The sequence below is a fragment of the Chenopodium quinoa genome, unplaced genomic scaffold (genome assembly GCF_001683475.1).
Source record: "Chenopodium quinoa cultivar QQ74 unplaced genomic scaffold, ASM168347v1, whole genome shotgun sequence".
Classification (NCBI taxonomy): domain Eukaryota; kingdom Viridiplantae; phylum Streptophyta; class Magnoliopsida; order Caryophyllales; family Amaranthaceae; genus Chenopodium; species Chenopodium quinoa.
The window spans coordinates 1,095,403-1,113,359 of NW_018745470.1; the positions used below are offsets into that span (position 1 = coordinate 1,095,403).

At 32.7% G+C, this 17,957-nt stretch overlaps 2 protein-coding genes across 4 annotated transcripts; one reads left to right on the forward strand and one right to left on the reverse strand.

The window, feature by feature from the left end:
• Nucleotides 1-607: 607 nt before the first annotated feature.
• LOC110715158 lies at nt 608-10,088 on the forward strand. 3 transcript variants are annotated; one of them, XM_021893728.1, is made up of 5 exons: nt 608-945; nt 1,053-1,129; nt 4,420-4,531; nt 5,497-5,667; nt 8,054-8,243. In XM_021893728.1, exons 1-4 carry the CDS (start codon nt 695-697, stop codon nt 5,627-5,629), a joined length of 573 nt encoding a protein of 190 aa, XP_021749420.1. In that variant the 5' UTR covers nt 608-694; the 3' UTR covers nt 5,630-5,667; nt 8,054-8,243. The 3 variants fall into 3 exon arrangements, with proteins under 3 accessions (XP_021749420.1, XP_021749419.1, XP_021749421.1); XM_021893727.1 differs by lacking the exon at nt 8,054-8,243 and adding an exon at nt 9,698-10,088 and having other exon boundaries at nt 609-945; XM_021893729.1 differs by lacking the exon at nt 8,054-8,243 and adding an exon at nt 9,698-10,088 and having other exon boundaries at nt 627-945; nt 5,500-5,667.
• Nucleotides 7,304-16,880, reverse strand: LOC110715157 (protein trichome birefringence-like 38). The gene is made up of 5 exons (XM_021893726.1): nt 16,246-16,880; nt 15,986-16,157; nt 9,723-9,898; nt 8,958-9,116; nt 7,304-7,910 (listed from the first exon to the last, which is right to left on the reverse strand). The coding sequence occupies exons 1-5, from the start codon at nt 16,593-16,595 to the stop codon at nt 7,619-7,621; spliced, it is 1,149 nt and encodes a 382-aa protein (XP_021749418.1). The 5' UTR covers nt 16,596-16,880; the 3' UTR covers nt 7,304-7,618.
• Nucleotides 16,881-17,957: the final 1,077 nt, after the last annotated feature.

A 17,957-nucleotide genomic window follows, 5' to 3' on the forward strand; every position in this document is an offset into this window, starting at 1 on the left:
CACAAATTGAAATGTCACCCCAAAACCACCCTTAAATCACGCCAAAATTCAACCCCGAAATCAGACTATTAGATTTAGGGTGAGGAAGGGAGAAAGAAAGAAAGCGAGGAATGGGAGGTGCTGGAATCCTTGGGTGGGCTGGACATAGAGGTGGAGGTGTTGGTTTCCGGTTGGGTTGGAGTGGGGAGGAGGAGATTGAAGGATGGAGGTTCACAGTGGGGATGGTATAGGGAGGGGTTTTGTTGGTTTTTCTTTATTTCTTTTTAGTTTTTTTTTTTACATTTTTTAGACCAATAAATGCTCGACACGTGGCATATTAGAAAAATTAAAAAAAATTTAACCTTTTCAGCAAGTTGCCAATTTTTGAGATTGAACAAAGAAATCCAAATGAAAGTTGGGATTATTGCAAAATAATCAAAATTTGAGATTATTTAAAGTAAATCGACAAAAATTGGGATTATTAAAGTATATTCTTCCTTTCGTAAATTAAGGGTATATGTTCATTACATTTTAATAGTATGTTCTTTTCATTATAGTTATATGTTCTTCACTTTTCTATATTATGTTCTTTCATGCAAAACGGCTGTACAATGCAGCGTACCGGCGCCTGCAGGAACCATTGATTGATAATTACTGATAATAACCAAGGGCCAGAACTCCTGAAGCCAAAATTTAATCTTTTTGAGACAAAGTGATGACAAGTACTTCACTCCTAAATCCTTTTATATTGCCTGTTTCTCTCTCATCACAAAACCCTTCAAACAAATTCAACTTCAAAACTCATCAAACTCTTCAAATTCGCAATTACAAAACTCCTCGATTTTCACGCCCCAGTAGAAATATAGCAGTGATGTCAACAGAGGCTGCTGATCAAAGCACTATAATTGCTGAAAAGATGAATAATTTGCTTTTTGTTGAGATGGGTGTTGGTTATGATCAACATGGGTGAGCAAATTTATTGCATAATTTCTCTTCTTTTATAATTATAATTTATTTATGAATTTTTAATATTAATTTTAATATGAAAAACTGGTGGGTAATGGTGAATTCAGGCAGGATATTACTTCTGCTGCAATGCGGGCTTGCCGGGATGCTATTTCTTCCAATTCTATCCCTGCTTTTCGTAGAGGTATTATCCGTCTTTGTCAAGTATTTAGATTAATCAATCTCACATGTATAAATAGTTAGATGGTGAACTTTTTAATGGTTAGTCTAATTAAATTAACTATTACCCCCTTCCGTCCCTTAAAGATTGTCCTCGCCGCGTTCGGTAGCAATGTAGCATGTTATAAATTGTGATATTAAGTGTTTATGATGTGTTTAGACACCTTTGTGGCTTTGTGCTAATGTGAATATGTGATGATTCCGATTCTCTATTTATTGATGTGAGATTGTTGAATTTACAATTGTTTGAAGCATCAATTCGTTTTCACTAAAGCAAAAGCACTACTCCCTCCATATCTTATTAAAGACCTCATATTTTTAGGCTTCAAGGTTTTAGAAGAGGACTTGTAAAAGTGTAGAGCGATGCTGATTAGAGTTGATTTAAAAGGAAGTGTGATACGAAGTATAATTTATTTATTTTTCTAGGGGAAGAGAGAAGATATAGAGCCATTAGGGAAGATAGATGATTATAACTTTAAAAGTGAATAAAAAAGTAGTGGATTGTGTATCTTACCCAAGTAAGAACGAGGCTTTTTAATGGGACAATAGTTTTAGGAGAACTAATGGCTTTGTTTAGAGACTGAGGAAGTATTCGTATCACTGATGCAATTGTACAACATATGCAAAGAGGATTACAAATTACAAGATATACACCCTGGCTAGGAATTATCAAATGACCTGTTTCTAATGTAATGCTACACCGGTCAAATAATTAGTGATCTTCTTGCAAATGCTGACATTTTAAATAAATTGGGAAAACTTGTTTATCTTTAACATACCCATGTAATACGAACAGTCATGAGGTGGGTAGAGAACTAGTAGCTCAAAATGAGCTCTATTAAGGGACTTGCAAAAAGCATCGATAAGTTGTTCTTTGCCAAAATATATGTGATCAAGCTGAATTGTAACGCAAGACACGATGCTTCATGCATGATATGAAGATAACTTGTTATTGTAACACATTATATGATATGTTTTCGGGAAAGTTTAACGCCAATTTCAAGGAGAAAATCTAGAGAAGTCTCTATATCTTGTATTACACTGTTAGTAGAAAAAATAGGTATTTCTTGAAGCTCAAAGAAATAGAATTGCACCTAAGATAGATGAGATATATGGATGTCCATTCTAGACATAGTTGTTAACTTGTTACTGCCTCTGGCTATATAAAAAGGCATGAAGCCCCACATTGGAGAGTTTTTTATGGAGAAGGTGATGGTTTCGAGTACCCAACCAATAATGATACTAATATTGACCTTTGGTTGGCTTATTTGTAGTTTTGGACTATTTGTGGATGGTAAAATCTGTGTGAGAGAAGGGTATTGGACGCTAGGAGAGTAGAGGTCTCATTTAGCTTCCAACTTTTTAGAGCATGGGAGGTCAATAATGTACTTCTGTTGGGTTAGGAAGATGTCTTAAGGTGCATAACAACTTGTTAGAAGTTGTTTGAAGAAGCGGTGATGAAGTCATTGGCAACAACAGGGTGTGGTCTAGTGATTATTGTGACATCTATGTAAACAAGAACATAAATAGATGACATACCTTGTAAGAGAATGGAGGAACATCGGAGATGGAGATGTGGATTTGGTGGGCTTTGAGAAAAGTCCAAAGCTGTTGATACCAAACTCGAGGAGCTTATTTGAGGTCGTATAATGAGTTTTCGGGGAACACATATGATAGGGATGAATCTGAGAGGATTCAATGAGTCTGAGTGGTTTAGCTATGTATATATCTTTTGTCATGGAACAAAGGTGGAGGATTGCTTATATTATTCAGAGCTTTACAACCCATTCAATAAACCGTCTCAATTCACAACATTTTGCATGGAATGTGGTGGAAATCCTATGTCTTGCAGCTCCTAAAACTCTTGGGCAAAATCCCAGGTAAAAAAGTAGTGGATGGTGTATCCTACCCAAGATAGATGAGTGGAGTCAGAAAAAGCATGTTGGCATACCATGTCTTGTAGCATTAAGAAGCAACAAGCATCTGCTACCTCATAAATTGATACAAACACATATAGAGCCATATTTCTCAGTTAACTTCGTGTCAAGCTTCCTCCACAACCTACTAGTGTGACAGCCTCTTGTTTTTTTCACTCAAACATGAAGTATGTTGTTTTGTCAATTCACGACAAGCTTAATCCTCTTGCTCGTTTTTAACAACTTATGTTCTAGATTGGACTCAATGACTCACCCCTATGGTCGTTTGTTTTGCAGGAGCATGCTAAAGATAAACACATGTATTTCTAATTTTTTTTTTTTTTACTAACTCCATGTTTTGTTAATTTGTTACAGTATTAACATTATTTAAACCACACATTTTTTGGTAGTTTCACTAGCTCTTTGAAAGGATATAGGGTGTACTATTGTAATCCTCTTTATATATGATGTACATTTGCTTCAATGAATATAATTTGATCATTCCAAAACTTCTTTTCGCTTGATTCACATTGTTTTCCTGACCTTAGAAGCTAACCCTGTATGCTTTCAAGGGGATTGGTTAGCCTTTGGGGTTTGGGCATTAGATTGGAGCTCAAAGATGTTAGCTTCATGTGTTGGTGCTTTGTGTACCCTTCATAGAATAAGCAGATTAAGCACACCAAAATCACTCTTATGAAAGGTCAAAAGTTTTCAGAATTAGTTATCTTATTGCCAATTTATAAGATTCATATAAATATCCTATCTATCTCTTTTAGATGACCAGGGTTGCAAATCAGATTTTTCTACCAAATTATCAATCAAGGTTTTGAATATAATGAAAATAAATGTGAAGAGATTGCAGGAAACAACTGATATTTGGTCTTGCAGTTATTTGGATGTTATCAGTGTCAAAGGAGGGTGGCTTTGAGTTAAGTAATTCCAATGATAATTATTTCATTGTTTATATATTCTAGGCCTTGCACACAAGGATACTTGAATCTGTACATGTACATTTATGTCAGATGCTTATTCTATGTTTTCAACAATTATCCTTTTGATCTGTCCTTCTGTATTTAATGAGATGCTTCTCTGTTGGAAAGATAAATCTAAAAATAGGAAATCTACACTAGCTACAAGTTTTGCTTATAGGCCGAACCGTTTGAATGCCATGCTAATGACCCACCTCTTCTTCCTGGTTATGAAAACCGACAATTGAGTCACCTTCTTGAATTTCAAATGTGTTGTAATATCATGACTGCCACACACTGTTGTGAAATTATAGGTGTCAGAACCCCTTGGTTTTTGCAAATTTGATTGGTGATTTATTATTTGATGGCAGGCTCTATACCAGGTGTTTCATTTGAGCAAATGAAACTGCAAATTAAGCTTGGAGTACCCCGATCTCTTCAGCAATCTCTGGACATTGAGAAGGTCAAATCTGTGTTTCCATAGTAAGTATTAATATTTCAACTTCAGATCTTGCTTTCAGCAAAGTTGTAGATAAAAGTTTTGTGTAGTGATATTTCTAATTCAATCTGCATTCTGGTATTACAATTCTAAAGAGAATGCTCTTGTTTGCTCATTCCAAAGGCATTAGGAAATTGGGAATGCAGTTAATTGACATAGTCTTACAATATATGAAGTATGAGATGCATTCTTACTCGTCAAATATGTAATCTCTTTGTTTTATTTGTATAATTGTTTCATATTGACTTTAATGTTTTCCAATGGACAACTTAGATCATTAGTATATCTCTAAAAGTAAAAATTATAAAATTTGATAGTATACATTGAGACATTACATATTAACATTTATTTATATATACTACAGAGTAGTAGAAAAACCTGGTCCAAGTATGACAAGTGAATTGTGCAAAAAGTCTGTATGGAATCATTATAAAAATAAAAAAAAATATGGAGGGAGTAGTTGTTAGGTTTGGCTTAACTTCTTTCAATTTTGTTCTCTATGCATAGCCAACACCTTGCAACAAACAAGCTGCTAGATTATGCCTTTTGATTTTTGGTTAATTGTGTATGTGACTAAGTTTTATAGTCATGATCTTTTTAAAAAAAATAAAAAAAAAGTTTTATATGCCTTCTTATTTATGGTAATTTCAGATACTTGTAAATGCTAAGGGACTGAGAAGTTTACTGTTGGAGATATGCAAATAGCAAATTCCGTTTTCACAACATGAATGCTAAAGTTTGGCTTATTATTATAAAGTTGTAATTTGGATCTGTTTCAAACAGACTGTGTTTATATTTTGTTGGTTTTGCAGTATTTCTTAACTTTTTTTTTTTTATGTAATTTTCCAAAATTTGGTTAGGCAAGTTTAAACATGTTAAAAATGTCACTGATTACATTGTGCTATTGCATAAACAATAATTTTGTTGGGTTTATTGTTTTCTGCAAAAGCAGTGGAAAAATCCTTGATGTTGAAGTTGTCGATGGTGGACTCATATGCTCAAGTGGTGTTCATGTGGAAGAAATGGGAGATAAAAATGATGACTGTTACATTGTTAATGCGGCTGTTTACGTTGGTTACTAAGAACTAGATATTCTTGTCTGGCTTTCTGATACTCTGAGGTTAGTTGTCATCTGACCATTTGATATAAAACATTTTATAGTACTAAAATCTATACGCATAGTTGTGCATTTATTATGACTATTAATGTTGGCAAATGAAGCCGGTAGTGTTACATATGAAACTTTATGCTATTTCCTATTGATTGGCTATATTTCTGTTTTACAAATCTGGTGGTATGCATGTTAGGCTTGTGATTATTTACAGTCATCTTTGTCTTTTCCTTAAATACATGGAAAATCGTAAACCATGTGTTCACAAGGGTGATTAAGTCAATAAATTGTAATTCTGATGAATGAAGATGGACTTGCTGTACGTGTGTGTCTGTTTTGCATGTGAACATGAACATCACTCTCCGTGTGTTTTTGTTATTATTTTAGTTACTCTGACTTTTTCACAGTACTCCATATAAAACATGTATGTTCATCTCATTAATGCAATTGGACAAAGGCGTTGCCATTCTAATACCTATTGATACCTTTCCTGCATGGGCTGCATCTTGTTGGTTCTGAAGTGAAGTGTTATAGAATTAGTAAATTGGGCAAGAAACCACCCCCCCCCCCCTCAAATAAATAAAACTCCATAATTTACTTATACAATACACAAACACTGAAACACGGTACAGGCAATACCATAGCATCAAGTACTCGATCAATAAACATTAAGTTCTGTACAGCAATAGTTATTTGTGCCATTTCTGATGACAGCAGGAAAAGAAAAGAAAAAAGGAACATTGTATTCTTATTTTTCACCCCCTCCACTCTTTACCAGTTGTTAACAAAGGGAGTGCGAAGAAAAATAAGGAAAAAAAAAATATTTGCATACATTGTCTTCAGCCACTTTACATGATTTTACCAATCAACAATCAGTTAGTGTATAGTAGTGAAAATATGACAATTTGTTTGGATTGTGTGGAAAATAGAAAGCTTGAATGACTATATAGGATGGAGGGAGTAGATTTCAACCCTTGAATTATGATCTCCAACCCCCCCCCCCTTTCCTCAAAAAAGAGAAAATGTTGCTGCTTTATTTGTATTCATGTACGTAGAAGCTTGGAAGTGTTGAAGATTTTGAGGAGAGCCTCAACACCCTTCTAGAGAAGTATGAAGCCGATGAATGTGTAAAAAATAGGCCCGTAGGCTGGAAAAATGCTTCTGATAACTCCTTTGTCATTTCTGGATGCATTTCTGGTCACTTGAGGGGATCTGCAATAGAAAGGAAACCATTTGAAGATAGTTGGAAGAGTGTTGGTTTTGCAAATCCTAATTACTTACTAATTCCTGTTCTCTTTTCCCTGACATTGTTTAGGGGTTGAACTGTTGTAGTTCACTTTGCAATCTGTATGTTAATAATGCCTTATATGTAGTATAGTTAAATATGTCAAAGTGGTGCTGGTTGTGAAACTTTAGAGTTGTGACAAAATTGATGCTGCTGCTGCTGCTGCTGCTTATGATTCAAATGTTCAATGCACATTAAACTCAATTGCGAGTCTTTTTGTTAGACAATTTTGTGATAGATGTTATTTAGTAATATTAAAAGTATGTGGTGGTGCCATGAGAGATATAGCTGGGAGATGCATCCTGGAAAGTGAGATGGAGATTTTTGTTTTCGAAGATAATTTGATTTGGACAAGGATTATTTCTGACAATAGAGCAGGATTCAAATGAGATATTTTCTGTATTGGACCTTTGGAACATACAGCGTACATCAATATGGACATAATATAGTCACTCATCCTTCGAGAGCAACATATCAAGCTAAAAAACAATTTTTACTAAGACACGCCTATGAACTCCTTATTTTCTATGATGACAACATGAAGCATCAATAATATCTTTTTTCTTTCTATATTTTCCCTTTACCTTTCTACCATCTTAATGATTTGATAAATCAACATAAATTGCAACCTAAAGAAAGAACAAAAAGACTTTGTTCAGAGTCTGGGGTGGAAATTCACATGAGTAGAGCGGCATATAAAAGCTCATTCCAAGTGTCTGGCAATCCAGGGAGGCACCAGTGGCTGCAGTCTATGCCACTGTGATCGCCGCTGTAGGCTTCTGGATGAGCATCTTTCCTCAACTGTGATAACGTTGTTATGTCAAGCAGGAAAGCTGGTTTCTTCATTGTGCTGATAACTTTCCTCACTATGTCTGCTGCTGGAGGTGAGCCTCCAGGGTATATTGAACCTGATAGAGGTTCTGCCTCCCCACTGCAGCTCTTTGAGGCCCCATGCCATTCTCTGGGACTGTCATACAAAAGAACATTTGCATTATTGAATTTTTCCAGCACTCTTATCAGTAATATCATAAATATCCTGTTTTCTAGCATATATCTGATCAACAACAGGATTTAGCATAATGATTGATTGACTAATTGTGTTAAATGCAGTGGTTGGCTGTCTGTAAATACAGTCATTTGAACAGAAGAGCAGAAGGGGGTAGAAGGTTTCTTAAAGATATGATTAAGAAGTTTTACCAAGGTTTTCTGCAGTAAAAATGTGTTTTGGGGATTACAATATACAGTATAGCACTATAGCAGTAAAGCTTAACTTATTCCCCCTTCCTCTGGGATTTTCAGATTTTAGTGTTGGATGTATTTAACGTAGCAGCTGTGAAACAAACACTTTGGGATGTTGCTATTTTTTGTACTAAAAATATATCTACATTCCCTTAATTGAGTTATAAATTATTTCCTTTTAGCATGTAGGGTTGCTGTCCCAACAGAATGTACTCGTGATTGCTTTCTAAGTGGGTTCCTTTATCTTTTGACTGCAATGTCTGAGTGTCCTGATTGAGTTCCCGACTACCATGTCGCTTCTCTGCTACAGAAGGAGAGATAGGACTGAAAAAAAAAGGTATAAGGGAGACAGAGAAGCAGCAGACAGAAAATGAATGATGGATTATTTTCTGCTGCTGTGCTGGTTGTGTTCTTAATTTTGTAGGGTACATAGACAACTAAATCCAAGCACCTGTAGACCTGTCCATTAGCTGGTGAGCTGAAAATCAACCCAGTTCAGGTACAGGCCAATTTTGGCCATGGCTCACAACTTCACATAGACCTATTTTCAGTTTTTAAAAAGCCCTGTTTCAAAACCGGTTCAGGGCAGATTTACGCTGCACCTCACCTGAACTGGCCTGTCGATTAGGATTTCATTAGTATAAAGGCAGCATGCAGCTATGGTTAGTAAATGATTATCAAGCCATAAAAGGGGGCAATTAGGCAAGCTGTTATAGAGCAGCACAGCTTGTAAAAAAGAGAAAAAGGCATAAAACTAGACAAAATCAAATCTTACTCATAATGGGTAGGAGAAATGCCCTGGAAGAAGACTTTGGTTTTGGATGGATCAACATTGTTATCAACCCATCTAGCCCATGTGGTTAACCCTTTATTGAAGGCGGTTAACCGGTCCATATCCTTAACAACTTTGGGCCCATCTTGTATGTAATCCCATCTGCAATATACATCACAATCAACAATTTATTAACATTAATTAACATATAATTGGGCAGCAATTAAATAAGCTTCTAATGGATTATATATGGATAAATTCTATAATCACTTTCTTTGATTTTGAGAACTTAAGGGAGTGGGGCCGAATCAAACAACCTTAAATTTTAGTACATTTGTATTGGTCCACTATCATTTTTATACAATTTGTTTTGCTACTTTACTATCTTGAAAAAAAAAAAAAAATCTTTAATCTATCACGTCGAATTAAAATTATCGTTTTCAAAATAGTGATGTTTAGATCAGATGCTGAAAAATTGGAAAACACTGAATTCTTTTATACATTTACTCAGTATATACATGATAATGACTGTTACCCTTGTGATATAATGCATTTAACATGTTAATTTATTCATGTATTAATGTATAGCTATCTTTTCTGAATGACTGTTACCCTTGTGACATAATGCATTTTACATGTTATTGTGTTCATGTGTAACTATCTTTTCTGAACATAGTAAAATAATATATGTTACCATTAATTCAATTAAGCGGGAATTTAACAATATAAGATATGTTATGCAGGGTTTGGGGCAGAGTAGGAGGTTACCCTTGTGATGCTCCGGTGTGAAGCCACCAATGCCATGTATTGAAGATGAGTACATCCATGTTTTTCCAAACACTACCTCCTTCGATGGAGTCTAACTTGAGAACTCGTCCAATTGGCTCTTTAATTATGTCTACTATGTAAGTCGTATGGTAGAGTTGCACACTCACCCCATATTCCTGCATAATCCATCACAAGTTTACATTAAGCATTTTATTTTAGTTTTTAGGCAATTGAATGTAACATTCATATAATCACATGGACAATGAATTCACCAAGTTTTTGGCGATACTACTATAACACGCTACTTATGTTATACGACATTAAAAGCTACTAATAATAGAAGAGTACGTAGCGTTGATTATGAAATAAAAGTTCACATTGTTCGTCTTATATAATACGTGCTTTGTCTTCTGTTTCTAAAATTGATTGCGATATCTCAAGGTATCTATCAAACATTTACTTATGAACTAACAAAGCTATTTTCAAGCATCTTATAGTTATTTTTTAGTAGAGTCTAAGACTTTCATTTGTACACTTTGGGTAGAAAGTTCGAAGTTATAGAGATTTCAATTCAGTCGACTATAGCTTGACCTAAAAGGAGTTTGTTTTAGTAGCTTACTACTTAACAATAAGAAAGCTATGAAATCTCTAGTGATGGTTAATAGATCAGCATATGGTCATGTGAGTAGAGGCATCTATTACTTTTGTATCAGTTTATCATCAGTCTTAAGATCTAACAGTAAAAAATTGGTTACTTAATTATGTATTAATCTTCACATGGTTAATGAACAAGAGCATCTTCCTCTTAATTGCTTGAGGCATTATATATTGGATTTGATTTGCTGGACTTAAAAGGACAATAACAATAAGACACATTTTCCAACATCCAAATAAATTTTGGTTACTTGCACAATGATTGCATAGCAAAGGTTTCTCCAAAGTCCTAACCAATTATACTTGCAAAAAAATATACCACAATGTAACCAAATTCCCTTAAATAGTTGCATTATTCATTATGTTCTTTACGGTGTGTTCTATTCATCTGATTTTTATTTATTTGGACTTACATAAACTTATGTGAATTTACCTAAACTTATGTGAAGTTATTAGAACTTATCAAAACTTACTAGAACTTATCAAAGCTTGTTTTAGTTGTAATTTGTATTAGGGTAACTCTTATCAGAATTTATTTTTTTTGAATTGAACTTATTTGAAATTAACTGAACTAAGTGAAAATAAGGCGAACATAACAAACCCTTATTCAAAAGGGTAATTTGAAAAGCCATTAATTGCCTTTAATAAATTTTTCCTAATTTCTGTCATAACACGTACTCTCATCTAAACCTAACAAATACTAATTCGTTCCTTAATTGTAGATTATATACACCGATCCAATTTTTAGTATATGAAATTTGTTGTGGGATATAGGAAAAGAGTTATATTATCATGTCGGCATTAGTGTTGTGTTTGTGTACAACCACTAGTCCACTATTTTGCTGCAAGTCACTAAACATAGAAGAGGAGATTTTTGAGCCCTTGTAATGGACCACTTGAGCACATCAAACTAGCTAGTAGTGATATTATACTAGTAACTAACTAATAATAGTATACTATACTTTCTAACAATCACTTTCATTTTTTTCCCCTTAAAAATGCGTCTCTAAGCTTGCTTTTTCATGTCTAGGCCACTAAAAAATATACGAGAAACTCCAAATTTATGACAATGATGAACAAGTTTTATGTGTCATCGTTCCATACTTTTAAGTAATAAATCCAAAAAGACCTCCATATCACTTCCATTTTATGCAAAAAATATCTTCCTTTTGCTCTAGCAATACAAAAGTGCAATGATCGAAAGAAATTATTCCCTCTTTCAAGATCCGCCGAACCCTAATTAATCTCAACATCAATCATCATACTTTTTAGTGTCCACATAAAATTAATTTTGACACAATAGTTGTGAGCGCATAGTTTTCTATGCTTTTTTCACATGAAGTGTCAATATCAGTTTTCGTTTTACAGTAGACACTACAAACAAACGATGTAAGGCTCGTTCACATTTACTGAACTGAACTGAACTAATTGGAACTGAACTGATTGGAGCAATACTGAACTAAACTAAATAGCTAGAGCTGAAATGAATATTTTATGAGAGAAGAAGATTAGGAGCTGAACTGAACTGAAGTAAATTTAAGCTTAAGTGAACATGTCCGTAATTATATTATTATGATAATTTCCTTGTAAAAATGACATGACATCATTTAAGATAGATGTAGCAAGATTGAGCATCACAAAACATAAAGTTAAGAAACAAAAAAAGGAGGCAACCTTCATACTTATGAAATATCATGTTGTATAACATATGATGGGGGTTGCAGCTTTAGACAGAAAGATAGAAGGCTTTGGCTGTTTATAATCTGTTATGAAACAGTGGACAGTAGCAAATATGTATAGTGGATGGACCTAACTTAATTTCCATTTTAGCTGTCCTACATGTTAGTATGGTTGCCCTTTGTCTATTTGTCGGCAGTTCATACTTTTATGTAACTACTAGGAATTTTTTTTGTCACATTTTTTTTTAAATAATACGTACTCCGTATAATATATAGTTGCATCTTTATTTGCTAATTAATTTGTTACTTATTACAGTATATTATCATGCATGTTGCTTTTGTCTATATATTAATGGCCTTTTTATCCAATAGCATAGTATAAACTTTATATAGAGACCTGGTAAAGACTAGAATAGACCCGCTTATTGTATACCCAACCTTCTAGTATATCATACGAATGTGATTATATATTACGAAATGTGATTATATTACTACAAAAGTGATTATATCATTTTAAAACTGTTATGTAAATGTATCACTCAAAAAGTGAATTTATCATTATAAAAAGTATAAAATAGTAAATTACATCATTCAAAAGATGATTTTTAAATTTTATCATTCTAAAGATAATTATATAATCTCATTAAATGGTTTAATATGAGATTATATAATTCAAAATATAACTCACAAAAAGATAATTATATCGTCTAAAAAAGTGATTATATCATCCACAATGTGATTATATTATTTGAAAGTGTCAAATTTTAGGTCTATAATAATTTATTGTAGACCGGGTCCATACAAGACCAATTGTAGAGAGCTTATGTCCTCATATTTATTTTTTATTTTAATTAGTGTGTATTTTCAATCTTCTTTTAGAGGAAAGTTTAGCTTTTACAGACTGTTATAAATATATGACAATAATAGAAATAACTTGTAGCGAATTAGAATGTTAGATAACGATAGATAGTAAATGACAATTATTAGTATAATGGCTATATTTGTAATTCTTTTGAACAACGGTTCATGGTAATGGAAAGTTTACTTTCTAGGCTTCTAGCGCATGTGTTTCTACTATTGTTTTCATTTTTTTTTTTCCACCAAAGTCACCTATGACTATAGTCCATGGACAATTTTCCTAAAAAAAAAAAAATAGTCCATGGACACTAACATTTAACAAGATTATTTTACAAGTTTACGTCGAATCTATCATTACCATCATATAAAATCGCTTACTAAACAAGCTATTACAGTATTAGGCCTTGTTTGGCAAATGGTTGTTCGCGGTTGGCTGTTAGCTGGTTCACTTGGCTTGTTTGACCAGCTGGAATGTTTGGCTGTTTATAATGGCTTTTGAAATTGGTTGTTTAAGCTGGCTGTTTATAAAAGTGTGTGGTAAATTATTTGTTGGTTGTTTATTAGATAATTTGTGGACCAACAAGCTAAAAGCCAACAGAAAAAAGTTACTCAAAACAGTTTTTTCATTTTGGCTTAAAAGCCAGTTTTTTCGCTTACTAAAAAGTCAATTACCAAACATATTTTTTGGCTGTTTGACCACATAAAAAAACCAAAAGTTAACCAAAAAACCATCAAAAAGCCATTTACCAAACTTGGCCTTAAGCTAGTTGCCTAGTTCTATGTATAAAGGGCACTTTTGATATGCCCAAGTTAGTACGGAGGATATTCTAAGAAATAACAAGTGTTAATCCACGCTCTGCAATGGGGTAACCTTTTGTTATCGTAAGGCTAAGAGTCCAAGGACTAAAATAAAACTCCCAAAATTGAACCTTATACTATTCTATTGCAAATTTGAAACACAAAAATACTATGCATCCAATAATGATATGTTGGTTGGGTCTACCATTTCATGGTGTAGAAGCTACATAAACATAATATTGCTTGATATGGGCAACTTCTATAATAATATTGGATGCACGAGTATTTCTCACTTCAAAATCATGCCGATGATTTATTATCCATGAACTATTATCTTATTCTTAGTGGAATTTAAAGTGAATCAATTACGTATTGCAGAAAGTGAGGAAGTACAGAATAAAGTTATTCTTCTATGACTAACATAAATGATATTATAGCAGCCAAAGTGGAATTATATGTTTGTATAATTGTATACATATTGAGTAACTAACTTATTGTAGATCACGTTATTAGGTGATTAGGTGATTTTACGAAATTGTATCCAAGACTTGACGAAGAATTTGTTATATACACCGGGTGTATTATACTCCAAACTAATCCAAGATTAGTATTTGTTTTTCATTTGATGATTAATTAAAAAAACAATATTCAAAATGAGAGCAAAATACCTATAAATATACGGTACACCGGGTGTATATAACAAGCTTTCAACTTGATGCTACACCTTGTATGTATCATTGTCTATTATAGATCTATACTTATTAGTATTTAAAAACTATAACCAAAAAATTAAGAAAGACACATATCCCTATTCATTCTATTACACTTCTATAACCATAGTGTCACATGTCATCTTACAGTATTAATTTTTTATTACACCATTTTTTTTAATTCTTTCATTAAACTTACAGTACTTTATTTTTCATACACACTTCATCTCTTCATCTTCATCTCTTCCCTTTAATTCGACCTTTTCCTATTCTCTTTAATTTTAACCCTTCCACCTTCTATTTAAGCCTCTTTTTCGATTAAAGTTCTAAAATTTTAATTTTTTTAATCATGTTTCCGATTAAATATTATACTATACCCTATATTGACTTACTGATATTTCCTCACTTATCTCAATACAATTTTATATGAATAACTCATGCATTGCACGACCAAAAGGCTAATCTATACTTAGTATTTAAAAAAGCAAACCAAAAACGACATATGTCATCATTCTATTACACTTCCCTATCATCTTTTTCAACTCAATGTGCCACATGTCGTTTTATATTTTTTATTTTTAATTATACAATTCTTCTTAACTATTTCATTAAACACTTTATCTTCATCTCCCCTCTTTAATTCAACCTTTTTATTTTCTCTCTTTGATATTAGTCTCTCCATCTTCTTTCTATTAAGTCTCATTTAAAATTAAAGTCCTAAAATTTTTATTTCTTTAATAATGTTTTCAGTTACATATTACACTCATAATTATTTATTGGTATTTTCTCACTCATCTCTCAATGCAATTTTCTATGAACAAGCCGTGCATTGCAAGGGCCAGAAGGCTAGTTTTAATTAATAATCCTAAACATTTAGCTAGTAAGGGTAGAGACGTAAAGTCTTGACTTAAATAATTAAATTATAATTAATAAAGAAGAATAAAGAAAAAAACAAGATTAATATGCTAAAGACAATGGTAATTAAGCTTTTGGACCTAAGATGTGTACCTGACAGAAAATCAAGGGAGAAATTCGAAAAACGACAACTTGCAACCTTATGATTATACCATTGAAAAAACGACATAGCTGATTTACCAATATACCCCTTACAACTTTAATAATTACTTATTTATTTTTTTTCCTACCGGTAAAACATTGTAGCATTATTTGTGGCCAAGTTACTCGTATAACTATAGTTGTAGAATTATGATAAAACCCCTATAACATGGGGTATTGCTTGAACTTACGCTTTGTATCACATAAGTATGGAGAGCAGAAGAGAATGCTATGCATAATCATTACTCGATATTCATTTATTTATATCATTGTCGTTTATAGCTCTCTACTCATAATTGTTCACTACCCGTAAACTCGATACGTAACAAATTGTTTACCTATCGTTTTCCGAAAAACTGATACATTACATACCACATTCTAAAAGTAACTGATAGTAGTAAATCACTATCAGTTAACATCAAGTAATAATTTTATGACAACAAAGTTAAAAAGCAAAAAATACAATGAATAATTTAATAATAATAAACAAATAAAAAGTTAAACTGACCTCAAAATTGACAGAGTAAATAGCGCCTTTCTTCCCCATTGTATACTTAACTTGAGGCGCCGACGCATGAACCATACAAGTTAACGAGTTCCATTGATTCAAACTCAGTGAGTCACCCACAAACATTATAGTCTTCCCTCTAAATCTCGTCAAAAATTCCACCCCATCGAATCTGTCAATATCACACGTCGACAATGTAATTTGAACTAGTAACGTGACAACTAAAAAAATCCGAGCAGTAATAATAAAACAGTACATACCTCGGGAGCGAGCAATCGTCGGGGCTCCAGGCATACTGGAGGTACACCTTATCAGGTCGACCATATTTAAGACAGTCAAATTCAGGGTTAATAAAAGGGCAAGTAGAGAAATTATAAAGAGGTGAAGAACCACCATTAATGTTGAAAACCCATTTTCCTTGGAACAAATTACAACTACCCATTTGCTGTCTTCCTCTTAAATGGGAACCTTTTTTGTTAGAATGGTGAGGTTTTTGTGGATTGTGATGATAAAGTGCAAAACTTTGTTGAAAAACAGAGGAAAACAGAGAAATAGTTAAGAAGAAGAATAAATGAAGAGTTTTATTAATCTTCATTTTATTCTTCTTCATTTGAGAGTGAAGTGGGTAGTAGTAGTAGTATAATAGTAATGGTATAAAAAGATGTTGGTTTTTGGGTTTTGAGCTTTTTATAGAGGTGGGAATTTTGGGTTTTTGTTTTTAATTAATTTTTTAATAAGAATTTTTAAATTAATTTTATTTTATATTTCATTGATTCACATGGGGTTATGTTTGTTAAGAGAGACAATGATGATATTTAATCTTTTTAATTTATAAATATTTGGAAGGTGTGACTTGTGAGTTGGGAAAATGTTGGTGAAAATTTTGGAGGGGTATGAGGTTGTGTGGGGTTTGTTGTTTATAGTGTGGGGAGATGGCGTGGGATTTAAATCCACGGGCCGTTAAAAGACCCGGATTTGTAGCTGTTTGGCTCTTTGTTCACTAGTGTCTTTTTATGGGGTACATTGTATAATGAAACACTTTACTAGGGTGTTATAACTGATAGAGAATACACGCAAGGATGAATACAGAGTAATTGTGAGATAATTATTAAAAATTATTACTTTGTAGATTTTTTTTTTTTTTTTTTAAAAAAAAACAAGTGGTAATGTGAATGGGAAACGTAAAATAAAATCTAATGTTATATACATTGAAACACATTTTACTTCATATATTTGTGGAATTTCCATCAATATTTATATTGAATATTGTTTACAGGGAAAATGGTTAGTTAAAATTTTAGATATTTTGTGAAAAACTACCTTTTAAACTTTTTAAATTTTACGAGAAACTACCCTAAAAACAAAATGTTGTAATTAATTACCTTATAAAGTATAAAATGTTGTAATTAACTACCTTATAAAGTATAAAATGTTGTAATTGACTACCTTCCACCGGAATAACACATTTGTTTTTTATTTTACGATGTTGATCATGTCATGTGAGGGTCACATGACCCTTTAATGACTTGATTCCCCCCTTTTCTCCCAAATTTTCCCGCTTTATACCAACTATTTTCCTTAACAATACGATTATTCATATTATTGTTTATTTGCGACCCATTTGATAATTATATGTGCTGAATTGGTGTAAAGCGGGAAAATTTGGGGAAAAGAGGGGAATTAAGTCATTAAAGGGTCACATGACATGGTCAACATCGAGAAATAAAAGACAAATGTGTCATTCCTGTAGAAGGTAGTCAATTACAACGTTTTATATTTTATAAGTTAGTTAATTACAATATTTTGTTTTTAGGGTAGTTTTTCGCAAAATCTGGAGTTTTAAAGGTAGTTTTTCACAAAAAATCCTAAAATTTTAGATGAGACGATTGTTTTTGTGTTTAATACTAATGCATCAATTACAATTTACACATTTTCATTCACTTTTTTTTTTCAAATTTTATCTATTTTTTTG

Excerpts from the sequence above, each read along its gene's own strand:
- LOC110715158 (XM_021893728.1), top strand. The coding sequence starts at position 695 with ATGACAAGTACTTCACTCCTAAATCCTTTTATATTGCCTGTTTCTCTC. Across the intron at positions 1,130-4,419 it reads TATCCCTGCTTTTCGTAGAG|GCTCTATACCAGGTGTTTCA; the intron begins GTATTATCCGTC and ends ATTTGATGGCAG. Across the intron at positions 4,532-5,496 it reads GTCAAATCTGTGTTTCCATA|CAGTGGAAAAATCCTTGATG; the intron begins GTAAGTATTAAT and ends TTTCTGCAAAAG.
- LOC110715157 (XM_021893726.1), bottom strand. The coding sequence starts at position 16,595 with ATGAAGAAGAATAAAATGAAGATTAATAAAACTCTTCATTTATTCTTC. Across the intron at positions 9,899-15,985 it reads TTTACTCTGTCAATTTTGAG|GAATATGGGGTGAGTGTGCA; the intron begins GTCAGTTTAACT and ends TGGATTATGCAG. Across the intron at positions 7,911-8,957 it reads ATTTCTCCTACCCATTATGA|TCCCAGAGAATGGCATGGGG; the intron begins GTAAGATTTGAT and ends TTTGTATGACAG.